Source organism: Pseudorasbora parva, chromosome 19 (assembly GCF_024679245.1).
Source record: "Pseudorasbora parva isolate DD20220531a chromosome 19, ASM2467924v1, whole genome shotgun sequence".
NCBI lineage: Eukaryota > Metazoa > Chordata > Actinopteri > Cypriniformes > Gobionidae > Pseudorasbora > Pseudorasbora parva.
The window spans coordinates 32,393,140-32,408,248 of record NC_090190.1 but is presented as its reverse complement, the minus strand read 5'-3'; the positions used below and the strand labels follow the sequence as shown (position 1 = coordinate 32,408,248).

The window sequence follows — 15,109 nt, the reverse complement described above, 5'->3', positions numbered from 1 at the left end:
CTCAAACTTGTGCACAGATCCAAGGGCAGTGAGCCAGGGTTAGCACCACACTAAAATGTTATAATTCTGGAACTATCATGGCATCTTATGATGCAGAGCAGCAAATTAATAATACACAAGTGGAGAATTGCTTCTTTCAATGATTAAATGCTACCAGACAAAAATCTAATCATGTCAAATGTTCTTTGCATAACAAAAGTCTGGCAAAGCTTTTTAAAAAAGGTATGTTTGCAGAGTGGCGTCAACTAACTCAACACATTAAAGGGGTCCTATAATTCCCCTATTTACTTATACCCCTTAAAATAAGTTTCTGATGTCCCCGGATTGTGCAGGTGATGTTTTAGCACAAAATACCCCACAGATAATTTTTTATAGCATATTAAAATTATCACTTTTTGAAGGTGAGCAAAAATGTGCTGTTTTTATGTGTCCGCTTTAATGAGCTGATGCTCGCAGCATGATAATCTATAAATTGCTCATAAGGGAACTGTTGTAAGATATATGCAACAGAGAATATAAGCTGCATGAAGATAAAACAGGTATAGTTTAGTTTAATTACAGTTATAATAATGTTGTGATCTTGCTTTTATGACCTGCTATTGCATTTGTGTTACATACTGTAATAAATGTGAAAAGGTGGATGCGCCAGATTGAGCAGACTCCCAAATATACTCTACACAACAACTTTTCCTCTTCTAAACATGGAACATCGTGTTCCCAGGGGCAGGGTTTATGTAAATTTTAGGGTTAGTAATGTCACCAATCACAGTTTGTTTTGTTGCACGTTGACCGCTTTGAAACCAATTTTGTGTGCCATCTGCATTAGACTTTCAGCTTACAGTCCGTGGGCATAGACGTCTGAGGCTGACACTACAAAAAAAAAGCAGGTGTCAATCAATCAATCAACTTTATTTATATCGCGCTTTTACCATGACGATTGTTTCAAAGCAGCTTCACAGTGTTAAACAGGACAATATTGCAATAGAATCTGATTTGGCTGTACAGTCGTTCTGGAGAAAACAGTGATGTTATCAGTTTATTTTAATTTATCATATAGAGACAATGTTTGCAGATTAGTATTATAGTTTATAGAATTAAATAAGACCTAATTCATTAATTTTATTTGTATATTTTGTTGAATAACTTGGATCATAATTTTAGTGTCCCCAACTGAGCAAGCCAAGCCAAAGGCGACAGTGGCAAGGAACCAAAACTCCATCAGGGCATGATGGAGAAAAATAAACCGTTGGAGAAACCAGACCCAGTCGGGGTGCCAGTTCTCCTCTGGCCTATTATCATATTATTGTCATTGTTTGCCATGTACTATTCTTATTTCCTAAAGGAACTATCCTATACTATCGTTATACATCTGTGCTGGGAAAGAGCACATCATTTACAGTTTTTAATCAGTCGATTTGACACACTTCTCCAAACTCAGATCACTGCTCTCAAAACAATTACCATAGTGATCTGCACACTTTGTAATTGTCCTAAACAGATTGTAAGTTTTCATTTCATTCAAATTACAAATCATATGCATAATGTTCTCAAAACATTGTGTACAGAAATTATCAAATGTGTTGACAGATCCAACTAATATTTTAATATATCTGAAAAAAAAAGCTTTTTTAGCTCTTTTTGATGATTTAAAAAAATCTTTTGTACCATTTTTTCCCAAACACAACAAACTAAAATATTTCATATTTTCAATTCCAAATGGAATTATTTAATTTGTCCTCAAACTAGTATATGCTGGGTTATATAAATCACAGGAAACTATGACAAAAACTATTCAAAAGTAAAAAAAACATTATTATACAAATAAAAACAAAGAGAAAGTAAAAGCATTAGAAGGGAAAAGAATGTTGTAAAAGGGTGAAGATAATGGAGAGAGTTGAAGAATGGTTGTAATGAGAGGGAAAGGTAGAAAGAGAGGGGAGAGGAGGAGAGTGTGAGTTTAAAAAAAGGAGAGGGTATAGCAACAGAAGAATGGGGGAAAGGAGAGGGTCAAGAGATGGGTAAAATGGAGGAAAAGGGTGTAGTGGAATAAGAGGAGAATTTGTAAGAACACAAAAAAAGAAAGGAAGAGAACACACAAGGAGTGAATAGATGTAGAAGGTACAGACTTTCAAATGTAACCGGAATCACCCTAATTGGCCATGTAATAAATCTTGGCTGCTTGAGAGAAGCTAGGAAACAGATCCAAAGTGTTACTATGGCATTTCACGTCTATGAGTATTTACTACAGTGCATCTGGAAAGTGTTTACAGCGCTTTACGTTTTCTGTTTTTTTGTTATGTTACAGCCTTATTCCAAAATGAATTGAATTCTAGGGCTGTGCGATATGGCCACAAAAAAACAAACAAAAACATTGTCAATCACGATTTCTTGATTATTCTTTTTTCTGATTTCGATTTTAATCACGATTTTGACACGAACAGACATGCTTTACCGTTATAAATGCATTCTGTGTGAATTTGAAACATATTTCCAAAGGAAACCAATTAGAGCTTTATCAAAAAGTTAACACGTCTCTAGAACAGACAAATGGCCTAAATAAATAAATAAAATATATAAATATATTTATTAATGAGACTAAATGATCTTACCATTGCTTAGGTCACTCTCTCATATTGTGGTCTTTGAATTTAAAATGAGCTGCTGAAAAAATGTGAACTCCGTTAAATGAGCATATACCACGGGAATTGAAGATCGGATTTATATTCATTTTGCAGAGGTTTAAGGTATCAGACAACCTGCACATTTTTTTTTATTTTTTATTTGTTTAGATCGTTTCGTTTGAGAGCGCATCAGCCTGCCTCAGCTCGTCAAAAATGCCTTTTACTGTGGAGGTAATAGTAGACTAAATTAACTAACATTGTGATGCTTGAAGTGTTTTATATATATGGATTTTATCATAGGCAAGGTAAGTCAAGAGATGATTTGAGAAGCTAAATTGATTAAACATGCCGTTAACTCACTGGCAGCCGCTGGTCGTCACTTAAAAAAAAAACCTTAAATTTAACAAACAAAAAATTGCTCTAAACATTTTTCTAAATTAACTTAATAAAGAAACAAAACAAAATATAACTACTTTGACATTAAAAACAAAACTGAACAATTTTAATGGCTGTAACAATGTAAAAAAACAAAACCAAAATAAAACACAGGCTCCAGTCAGACTCGGGCCAAGAATTTTGATAAGCTGTCGGACACGGGCTTGATATGAGGCTCGTGCAGGGCTCTAATCCCACCCCCCTCTCAGAAAATACATAAATCTGACAGGGCTATGCGTTTAAAAGGAGTCTATTAAAATGGTGCACTGGCATTGCAATGTGGGATATTGCTAATCAGGCATTTTGACCCTCGTCAGGAAAGGGGTTAAAAGGACTATAAGGTGCTGTTGGTGGTCTAAAACAGAAGATTAGCCTACTTATTTTTAGCTTTCCTCGCACTGTGCAGAAATAACATTGAATCAACCGTCCCTGGGTTGAGACGGGTTCTTCTCACCTCTGACACGACCAGTGGAGTTGAATGTGGCTCACTAGCACACTTGATGCTGGAACACAGAGGATGTGTTCACAGAGGACTTTCTAATGTATTTCATAGTAAATTGTGTCTAGTAGGCTACTTTATAAATTACAAGGTTTAATTGGCATCTTTTTTTCAAACGACCCGACGGGCCACGACCAGAATATCATTACAAATATTTTTGGATGACTCTTAACCGTGGGTGACCACAGGCACCTGCTCATTTTGGGTCAACCAGCGCATCACTGATTAATGTGGGTAATCAAAACAACAAATCAACAACAACAAAGAAACAACCCAGACTAAACTCTACAAAATGGGTAAGTTTGTGTATATCTCAGCACCGCAATAGCCATTATTTTTAATGAAAGGATAGGCGTTATCCACACATTAATTAAAATTAAAAGAACGAAATGTTTAAATTCGCATGGTGGTAACTCAAAAGGTTTTTTTCTTTTCCATTATTTTGGCTTTGAATTTCGTTTTTTAGAAAAATGAACTGAATTTAGAAACAAAAACAAAATAAATGATTGATATGAAGACAGTGTTTGGAGTGAGTGCATGCAAAGTAATCCGTTCTCTCAATGAACGGCCTTTGTGAGTGTACACAAATAAAAGTAGACAGTTTATAGTTTAAAATTATGTCTTGCACTATCTGTATGGTTAAAAATGTCTATTGTATTGTGAGTTATATCCCCTGTCATAAAGGACAATGTCCATCGGAATGCGCCGACTTTGTCGGCCATGGGTTAAAGAAAACATAGCCTATTTAGTTAGGCTTTGTTTAAATATTAGCCTATAATATTTTTTTTTAATTTCATATGTTGATATGTTTTGACTGGTCTGTTCCGTTCTCGCGCTCAATTTAGGTTCGCTGCATTCTGATTGGTTCGGAGGTTGGGGCCAGGAGCGCGGAAAAAAATCGTGCTATGAAGCAATTTAGAAATCGCGCATGCTCAAATCCTGATTTTATTATGATTTCGAGATTTAAAAATTGTGCATGCTCAAATCGCGATTTTATTATGATTTAGATTTATCACACAGCCCTTTTAAATTCATTATTTGCAAGTGTGTGCTCTGGCTGGGCCATTCAAGGACATTTAAAGAGTTGCCCTATAGCAACTCCTTTATCTTGGCTATGTGCTTAGGGTTGTTGTCCCAGTCTGAGGTCCAGAGCACTCTGGTGCAGGTTTTCATCAAGGCTGTGTACATTTCAGCATTCATCTTTCCCTCAAGATTGACTAATCTTTCAGTTCCTGCCTCTGAAAAACATCCCCACAGCATGATGCTGCCACCACCATGCTTCACTGTAGGGATGTATTGGCCAGGTGATGAGCAGTGCCTGCTTTCTTCTAGATATGACGGCTGCCATTGGGGCCAAAGAGTTCAATCAGACTAGTTCAACCAGTTTTATCAAAGCAGAGAATTTCGTTTATCATGGTCTTAGAGACCTTTGAGTGCCTTTTGGCAAATTACAGGCAGGCTGTCATATGCCTTTCACTGAGGAGTGGCTTCCTTCTGGCCACTCTACCATACAGGCCTTATTGGTGGAGTGCTGTAGAGATGACTGTTTTCTGGAAGGTTCTCCTCTCTCCACAGAGAAACTCTGGAGCTCTGTCAGAGTAACCATCGGGTTCATCTCCCTGACTAAAGCCCTTCTCCTATAATCGCTCAGTTTTGCTGGGCAGCCAGCTCTAGGAAAACTCCTGGTGGTTCCAAACTTCCAATTTACGGATGATTGGGGCCACTGTGTTCATTGGGACCTTTAATGTTGCAGATTTCTTTTGTTTTTTACCCTTCCCCAGATCTGTGCATCGATACAATCCTGTCTTGGAGGTCTACAGACAATTCCTTGGACATACTGGCTTGGTTTTTGCCTCGACATGCACTGTTAACTGTGGGACCTTATAAAGACAGTTGTCTGCCTTGCCAAATCATGTCCAATCAACTGAATTTACCACAGGTGGGCTCCAATCAAGTTAGAAATATCTTAAAGATAATCAGTGGAAAAAGGATGCACATGAGCTCAATTTTGAGTGTCATGGCAAAGGTTGCGAATACCTATGTACATGTGATTTTTGGTTTTTAGTTTTAAAAATTTGCAAAGATTTCAAACAAACTTCTTTAACATTGTCATTATGAGGTTTTGTTTGTATGATTTTGAGGACATTTTTAATCCATTTTGGAATAAGGCTGTAACATAAAAAATAAAAAATAAATGGAAAAAGTGAAGCACTGTGAATACTTTCCAGATGCAGTATACCATATTCATTTGTAGTTTTGAGAAAGCCTTAAAGTCGCAAAAAAAAATAAAAAAAAATAATAATATTTGTTTTCATTGGAATAAGAGCATTTCATTGTTAAACAATACTACCGACCACAATGGAAGAGGCATGTGGAGTAAATGTTTGCTGCATATTTGTGTATGTAATGTTATGTGGTCATGTTATAAAAACATAACTATGTTATAAATAGTTGAAAACCATAGAGAATAAACATATTTGATGATAGCATTTATTTTAAACTCGAATAAACTGCAGTGCTTCATTATGCGGTGAATATTGAACCATTTCATCAACATTAGATTGTGATGTGTTAATTGTTTTGAGAGCAACTAGATTAAAGCCACAATATGTAATTTAGATGTCTAGAGGTCGCTTATTCAAAACAAAGGCGTAGCTTGATAATACCTTGATTTCGTGGAACTTTTATATCACAGATAGCTGCTTTTTCACTTATGCATATGTGGGGTAACACTGTGCTGTTTTATAATATTATATACATTTTGTTTGTTGAAAGTTATGTTATAATGCTATCTGTGTGTTCGTTCGGCAGTACTATGAGACACTTAAAGCATGTAAAAACATCGTACTCACGGTAAATCAAGAAAACAAGATTTTCTGCATTCCAAAGCATAACATTTAATGTCATACTTTTTACTGCACTACATTTACATGCACTACAAAGTAAAACGTTGAGTAAAGGTATACAGTACTACATTTTTTATGTAATTAAGTATTAAATTATATTTAAAATGAAAATGCTGTAAAAAGTACAATATTATGTTTTGGAATGTTTTGAAGTAAAAGTTTTCCAAAGAAGAACACTGATAAAGTACACTTGAAAAACAAAATTACTTGGAAAGTAATAATACTTCAATACTGTCTGCCTCTGATTGAGCAGTACTACTTACTGTATTAATATATTTAAATATATTTTAAAATGCAATTTATTCCTGTGATGGTAAAGGATAGGCAACTTGAATATGGTGAAAATTGCGAATGTGGCGAAATATTTTGTCTTATTATTAGTGTTGAAAGCAGTTGTGCTGCTTAATATTTGTGGATTTCTTCAGGATTCTTTGATGAATAGAAAGTTCAAAAGAACATAATTTATTTGAAAGAGAAATCTTTTAACAAAGTAAAAGACTTTACTCTTAATTTTGATTGATTGAATGCAGTTTTGCTGAAAAAAGTTATTTCTTTAAAAAAGGAACAACAACAAAATAATTGAACGGTAGTGTAACTAGTTACTGCATCGTAAAAAAAAATTGCTTGTGATGTTCCTCACAAATAAGTCACTTTGGATAAAAGTTTCTGCTACATGAATTAATGTAAAATATAAATAAATTAAATCAAAATGTAAATGTAAATAAATTAAGTACATTTTCTGCCATAAAGTAAGCGAGAGATATCAAAACCCTGCTTTCCCCGGAAGAACTGTGACAAATCAAGTTAGGCAAGTAGTATCCTGTGGTGATAGTAATGCTGGCTGAATGTTTGGTCTTTCCAGTGACATAGCACCAAGGATGAAAGTCAATCTTCACACCCTTCTTCGAAATGGAGAAGAAAAGCGACAGCCAAAAAAATAATTAACGCCTCTGTTGTGATCCATCATGTCACCCATAACCGTCAATTACTTGTAAGGACATCTGTTTCCCCTCACTGCTTAAAAGAACATCTTGATTCGTTGTGGTCTGATTTAAGGCCAGGATTAAAGCTCCAGTTTGGCAAAAATTTTCATTTTAAATAAAGTGTATCATTATAGATAGAGTTTATGCATATGGTTTAACCTATAGATTCTTCCGAGAGTGTGTATACACCTTTGAACCTGGCTCACCCAATCAGAGTCATTTTTATATTGTCTTTAACAATGGTTGTCATTCACTCACCCGGTTTTAAGGTTGTCGATGGCCTCTTCCACTCCTCTCTGATTGTTCCGCACCATGTACTGGTGCATGTTGGGGTAATTACTCCGTATATTTTCCTCCGTACTCCCGTTTGGGACAGTGCCGAATCGTAAGGGAGGATACTGCTCTGTGGGATGCTGAAACTGAAAACGACAGTGGGAGATACTTCATTAGGTTTCTGAAATATGAGATTACAGTTAAGGCCTCTAAATTTAAGTTAATTAATCATTTGGCTAACTATGATGGGAAAACCGGGGGGAGGGGTGAAAATCGAATCATTGTTTTATGTGATTATAGGCCGATGATTTATTTGCATAATTTGGCCCCAACTCCTCCACACAAACAAATGTCTAGTTCATATTCAAGTGAGACCTGTTTAAAAAGATTAATAGTGTGTGACCATATTACAGATGTCAGTTATTGTTATAAATCCCAATTTCAGCTTGCATAAATATTTCACTACAGCTCCGTTTAGTACACATCAAGCATACACCAACATTAAAATTGTGACCATTACCAAAGTACTTTTAGTCAAGTCATTTTACTCGGTGGCCATCTTTGAAACGCGGTTAATTCAGTGCAAGTGCAGCTCCTATCTCTTTGAATGGGGAAACAAAATTCTCCAAAGCTGTTCATCAAGCTTACGGTTAAAATTGCATATTTGAAATCACCAATAAAATCTGTTTCTTATGCTCAAATAGCGTTTAAAATCTTTTTATTTTTAGGCTGGACCAGCCAATGCACATGCGCACTCCTAAGTGTGCGTCTCAGAACACTGACTGTTTCTATTGCAACTGGAGCTTCAAACGGCAGCTCCAGTGACACAATGACTTTATTAATCAGTGATTGGCTCTTTTATTTAGAAGGCGGGACTTATTCCACCATACTGCGCATTGCGCTTTCTCCCATTCGTGATATGAGTGCACCGTCTTTCTATATATAAAGTATTTTTTTTATGGCTTAAGAACCAGTGTTAAAATATTAAAACTGTTTTTACATGGTTATGTTGAGGAAAGTTAGCCTGTTTTCAGGTGCTGTGTAATATTATTGCGCCTGCTGCACCCATGGTATGGCAGCAAAGTTAATTGATTATTACACAGGAATGAGAGTATAGTTCCTAGCCATATCAGTCTAGAAAATCGAAACTTTTCATTTTCTGTCGGTCTTAGTGCACAATGCAACTACAGAAGAGAAGTTTTTAATAGGAAAAATAGTGAAAGTCTTTGGTAATTTTTGACCGAGATGCTAACGGTCTAATCAGATTCAATGGTCTATGCTAAGCTATGCTAAGAGTTGTACCTCAAGGAGCCGGAGATCGGCTGAATGGATAATTTTTTTTTTTTTTAAACTCAACTGTTTAACTCTAGGGAGTTGGAAAAATGAACCTATTATTATTATTTTTTTAAAGTGTCCCTTTAAAATAAATTTTGAAATGTTGAGATGACAACTAACTGAGATAAGTTTAAGTACTAAAATGACTAAAACATTCTAATTCAATACATTTATAAATACTATAAAAGTGCATAAATATAACCAAACATTAATAACTAGAGGAAATAGTTACTTGTTGAATTTAGGCATCACAATATTAGGCATTACCATAATCTATCACTATCCAGTAAATTAGTGCTAAATGGTAATGGAAACCTTAAAATAGGCAGAAACTATTAAATATTCCATAGTGGCAGGATAATGAGGATTAGTGTTAGGTAATAATATAAGGTGATAAATAATTATACACTTATACATCAGGTAACATTTTTACAATAAAGTTTCAAAAACAAAAGTACAAATTGATAATAGACAATGATAATAGATAATGATAATATGTAATAGCTGAAAAGAGGGGAATTTGTTACTAATGAATGAAATCCTTGTCTACCTTCTTATCACTGAGGCCAGACACAGTGTCGATGTATTCTTCTTGGATCATGAAAGCAGCCAGGTTAGCAGTGTAGCTGGCTAGGAAGATGACAGCAAAGAAAGCCCAGACCAGCACCATTATCTTACTGGTGGTGCCTCTTGGGTTTTCCACCGGAACAGAGTTATTAAACACCAGAGCCCATAGCAGCCAAATAGACTTCCCTATGGTGAACTTCGAACCTCCTAACTCTGGAAGAAGAAAAACACAGGAAGGCCAAATGAGCTATGTCTTATTATGACATAGATGCTGATAACAGGAAGTGCAAGGGGAGACGGCAGTAAGACACATGAGAGAAGATAGCTCGAGGTGAATTGTGGAACATGCTTACAATGATAATAACCATCTGTAAACAAGTCCTTAATTACTGACTGCATTTAAGAAAGTGCCTAGAGCAAAACCTTAGAATATAGAAACAACATACTCTTTCCGCTCTGTAAGCTTCGGTTATATCCAACCGGGCTGAAGAACTCAAATATAAAAACGGTCACAGCGACCACAGACAGGCACATGACGAACATCATCACCCACACAGCTGGGCTGTACGGCTCTACAATAGTGGAAAAAAACAAATCAACAGATGACATTCCAAACACCCCTTTGGTCACATCATATTTTTCTCTGAGCTCCATAATAATGTTAGTAAAGTTTTTGTATTTTCTGCCAATAAGCAGGGGTCGGCAACCCATGGCACACGTGGATAACCACAGGCATGTGACAGACGGGTGAATGTATTTCATTTAAAATCAAGTGCCTCAAACGTGCATGCAGACGTACATTCTGAGGTAATCATTCTTAGTCACACAGCTAGGTTAGCTGCTATCAATACTATTAAAGTGTGACATTTTAACCTGCGCTACTACGCAGATCCGACAATCCATTCACGTGACTGGAGGTGTGTGCTTCTGTGTTCTTCCATGTGCCATAAGGTTGTCGACTGCTGGTCTATAGTCTAGATTTTAATGAGTATTGTCCAGGGCTGCATTTCCCGAAACCTTCTTAACTCTACGTCATTCTTAAGTTATACCTTAAGGTATCCCTTAACGTTAATATGTGTTTCCCGAAACGAACTTAGTTAAGAATACCTTCTTTAAGTCATACTTTCGTAAGGTTGGTCTGGACCACTCTTAGCTATACCTTATCACTATTAAAAGTTAATTCCACTAGTGGCCACCACTGTGAAAAAAAGCTTCTTTATATGTCAGTCTATCCGAATATAATTCCGAAGTTGTAATATACACCCAGTGTTCAATTAGGCTAGTTGAATAGTTTTTTATTTTATTTTATTTTTTATGCAAGGATTAAAATTGTTATACGAAATTTCATAAATTTCTTTGTCATAAAATTTCATTACAAACACTGATGGTTGTTAGCTTTTTAATGATATTATCCAAAGGTACATCAGCTGGCAAACCATTAGACAGGAAAGGCTTAGGAGCCTATTTAAAGGGAATGATTGTGGAGGGGAGTTTAGTCAAACTTTGGCAGCGAGGCAGCGAATATAATTGTGCTAAATCAAAGACGGCGCTGTCCGCGGAGCCATTTAGTGTATGTGCACTATTTCATATGTGAAAACTTTAGTCCCTGGCTACCATGTCAGAAGCTGCTATTAAAAATAAATTTCGCCTACCACGACAGCAAATTCAGCAGCTCTCAGATCTTGTTGGATCAACTTTGTCGAGACAAACTGGACGGAGCTCAGCTACTAAAATCAGCTGCAGCGGCTCTTCTCTTTCTTTATTTTTTCTCCGCCATATAGTAGCAGCTGATTATATGTTTTGCGTGTTGCGTTTTTATTGACTAGGCCATCTAATAATATAAATTAGTTATTTACACAATAATGTGATGCAGCTGCTGCATGGTAAATCATCCCTGGTTGTGGATTAAATCAAGACACTATGGAAAATATATTGTAATAATTTAAATGACGCGTGATGCTCATGATGCGTTTGAGCATGAGATTGCTGGTTCGTGCACTCATTTCAGAATTATGTAAAATTTAGGTGCAATTTTGTATGATAAATGAAAGTTCAACTATTTCTGAAGTGTTTCTTTTATAAAGAACATAATTTTTTCGCATAACACAGTGAAACAGCCCCTGCATAGAGTAAATAATCGATTCTTGAGCCATCGATAGAAGCCAATTCAGCACCGCCGCCACGAACAGCACCCGCTTACGTCGCACTTAAGAAGGTATACCTTAAGCAACCTCCTAAGGTATAGTTCGGGGGAACACACCTAGAAATGGTATACCTTCAGTTAAGTTATACCTTTAGAGTCTTCGTAGCGCGCTAAGAGACAACGTTATCGGGAAATGCAGCCCAGAGTGTCTAAAATACTTACAATAAAACTTTTGTCTGTTTAACAGCCTATTTAAAACGTGTTTAACCACTGATCTATATAGAGAACATTGTCATTTATATAGATCTGTGGTTTTAAAACATTGTTTCACACAAACTGTTAACATCAGATCTGAAATTAAATACATTTCAGTGGGATCTTTCAGAAGCATTTGCAGAGCAGTAGGTGCTACGCACAGCCAGGAACAACACAAGATTTGATGAACTTTCTCACATATCACCATTCTTCTTGTTTAAGAATAATAGCATATCCTATTTTCTCCTTTTTATCTTACTACCTATAAGCTTCTAATCACCCAATATATGTCATTTGTTAATGCATTTATCTGTATACAGAATTAGTTGTTCTTGCTGTTTAGATTTAATAAATGCTTTTTTTACCCTAGGGAGAAAGTTGATAGTGTTTTTATCTCAGAATATCAAGGAAAATGTGATTCCTTATGCCAGCTTAAAGGTATATAGTTCACCCAAAAATGAAAATGTGATGTTTATCTGCTTACCCCCAGTGCATCCAAGATGTAGGTGTCTTTGTTTCTTCAGTAGAACACAAATAAATATTTTTCTGTGACGATCCGAACAGTATTTATGTTTTAGTTTTTTTGTTTTTTACCCCATATCCAAACGAATCCCATTCGCTATTACTTCTGTCTGGTAAGGTCAAACTGGCACGATATATTAGTGCCTGCACGGATTGACCGAATGAGGTCTCTACTAGGGGTGACCCCTAATAGTCGAAGATTCGATGCATCGATATGCAGGACCGGATTCGACCACTGATCTCATGATCGAATCTTCGCGGGTGTTATGAAACGAGGATCATACCATTTTGATACCACATGATCTAACACTAAATCCGAAGTAATATATGAAGCCTTTAGCTCAACTTTTGGCATGGTGCTGCCAAAACCAAGGTCAATGATATGATTCCCAAGGAAACAATACATGTCTGTCAAATGCCTAAATGTAAAAATGAAGTGTGATGCTCCTTCCTATTTCCTTACCGAGGAAAGCAGATGGTGACACGGTGCCGTTGCTACGAGAGACCATGACACTGATGCCAGTCTCCACAAACGGAACAGAGAACTCCACAACCTCTGACCTCTCTTCATTAATAGTCAGGGAGCCGATCGCCATGTCGGCCCGCTTGGACACCACCTGGTGGGGAAAGAGGCTAATAACATTACGAACAGAGAAAGTGGATTAAAAAAGTGAAAAGGTTTGTCAAGATAGTAACTACTAACTTTTATTATTTTATTGTTGCATATTTTGGACATTTAACAAAGTTAAATTATATGTTTAGAATTTATATTCAAGAACATTAGCTTGTATATTTAGCCTTGTGCTTCATCTGTGCCACAATTCAAGAAAACAAAACCTTCTGCACCTGAATTCAGTGAACTTTGTGATAGTAAAATCAGGGTTGACAAAAAGTCAAGAGATAAAATGAGGGCCTGACCTCCCCGACCATTCCATTCCACTCTCCATCTATGTTCTTTCCATGCCTGCCATTGGTCACCAGATAGAGGTCATAGGTGAAGCCCACTATTTTAGCCAGGCGCTTGAGAACATCAATACAGAAGCCTTTGCAGCAGTGCTTCATGGATTGAATGCCCTCAACAACCATGCTGTAATTGAAAAGAAGAAGGAGAGAAAGACATAGAAAAGGGAAAAGAAACAGAAAGGGGACAGTGACAAAAGAAATAAATAATGTAGAGAAACCAAGCAAAAGAAACTAAATGAACATCCCTGCTTAGAATTCAGTGCTTTGTCACCTAAGGGAAACACTAATAAACTGGAGTCTATAAGCACAAAGCATAAGGTTATTAAGGTTTAAAAATCAGCACTACTGCATAGAAACTGAAGTTGTGATCAAAAAGATTTTTTTTTTAATCTAAATATTGTATTCCATATTTCACCCAAAAATACAATTACAAATTTTTAAACATTTTTATTTGAAGCCTATTTTTAAGAATTTTTATTTTTAGACTTTATTGCACATTAAGCATATTTCCCCAATATGTCATTAGCGTAACCCAGATATCTTGCTTTTGAGTATTTAGTAATTCTCATTAAGAATCAAATTAGATTCACCATTGCAATGTACACTATATTGCAAAAGCCCTCCAAATCACTGAATCCAGGTTTTCCAATCACTTCCATGGCCACATGTATATGAAATCAAGCACCTAGGCATGCCGACTGCTTATATAAACATTTGTGAAAGAATGGGTCGCTCTCAGGAGCTCAGTGAACTCAAGCGTGGTACCGTGATAGGTTGCCACCTGTGCAATAAATCCATTCACGAAATTTCCTCAGTACTAAATATTCCACGGTCGGCTGTTAACTCTATAACAAAGTGGAAGCAATTGGGTACAACAGCAACTCAGCCATGAAGTGGTAGGGCATGTACAATCAAAAAGCGGGGTCAGTGTGTGCTGAGGTGCAGTGCGCAGAAGTTGCCAACTATATATCAATAGCTACAGAACTCCAGACTTTGTGTGGCCTTCAGATTAGCTCAAGAACAGTGTCTAGAGAGCTCCATGGAATGGGTTTCCATTGCCGAGCGGCTGTATCCAAGCCTTACATCCCCAAGTGCAGTGCAGTGCAATGCAATGCGTCAGATGCAGTGGTGTAAAGCTGGACTCAGCAGTGGAGGCGTGTTCTTTGCTCTGACCAATCATGCTTCTCTATCTGGCAATCCGATGGACGAGTTTGGGTTTGGCAGTTACCAGGAGAACGGTACTTGCCTGACTGCATTTTGCCAAGTGTAATGTTTGGTGGAGGGGGAATTATGGTGTGGGGTCTTTTTTCAGGGGTTGAGCCCCTTAGTTCCAACATGACTGCACACCAGTGCACAAAGCAAGGTCCATAAAGACATGGATGAGCGAGTTTGGAGTGAAGGAACTTGACTGGTCTGCACAGAGTCTTGACTTCAACCTAATAGAACACCTTTGAGATGAATCAGAGCGGACACTGAATGGTCACATATTCCCACTCCTAAATAAACACACTCCTAAACCTCGTGGAAAGCCTTCCTAGAAGAGTTGAAGCTGTTATAGCGGAAAACTGTGGGATTACTCCATATTAAACATATATAATATATGTCTT

General features: G+C 36.7%; 1 protein-coding gene across 1 annotated transcript in view; it reads right to left on the bottom strand.

Moving 5' to 3' along the window:
- The window catches only part of grin2da (glutamate receptor, ionotropic, N-methyl D-aspartate 2D, a), a 145,113-nt gene that overhangs the window by 18,411 nt on the left and 111,593 nt on the right, over positions 1-15,109 (bottom strand). The window contains exons 7-11 of the mRNA XM_067424872.1: positions 13,458-13,626; positions 13,003-13,156; positions 10,066-10,191; positions 9,603-9,832; positions 7,703-7,863 (exon numbers count right to left, since the gene is read on the bottom strand). Coding sequence (XP_067280973.1) covers positions 7,703-7,863; positions 9,603-9,832; positions 10,066-10,191; positions 13,003-13,156; positions 13,458-13,626 — 840 coding nt within the window. The remainder of the gene's footprint in view (positions 1-7,702; positions 7,864-9,602; positions 9,833-10,065; positions 10,192-13,002; positions 13,157-13,457; positions 13,627-15,109) is intronic.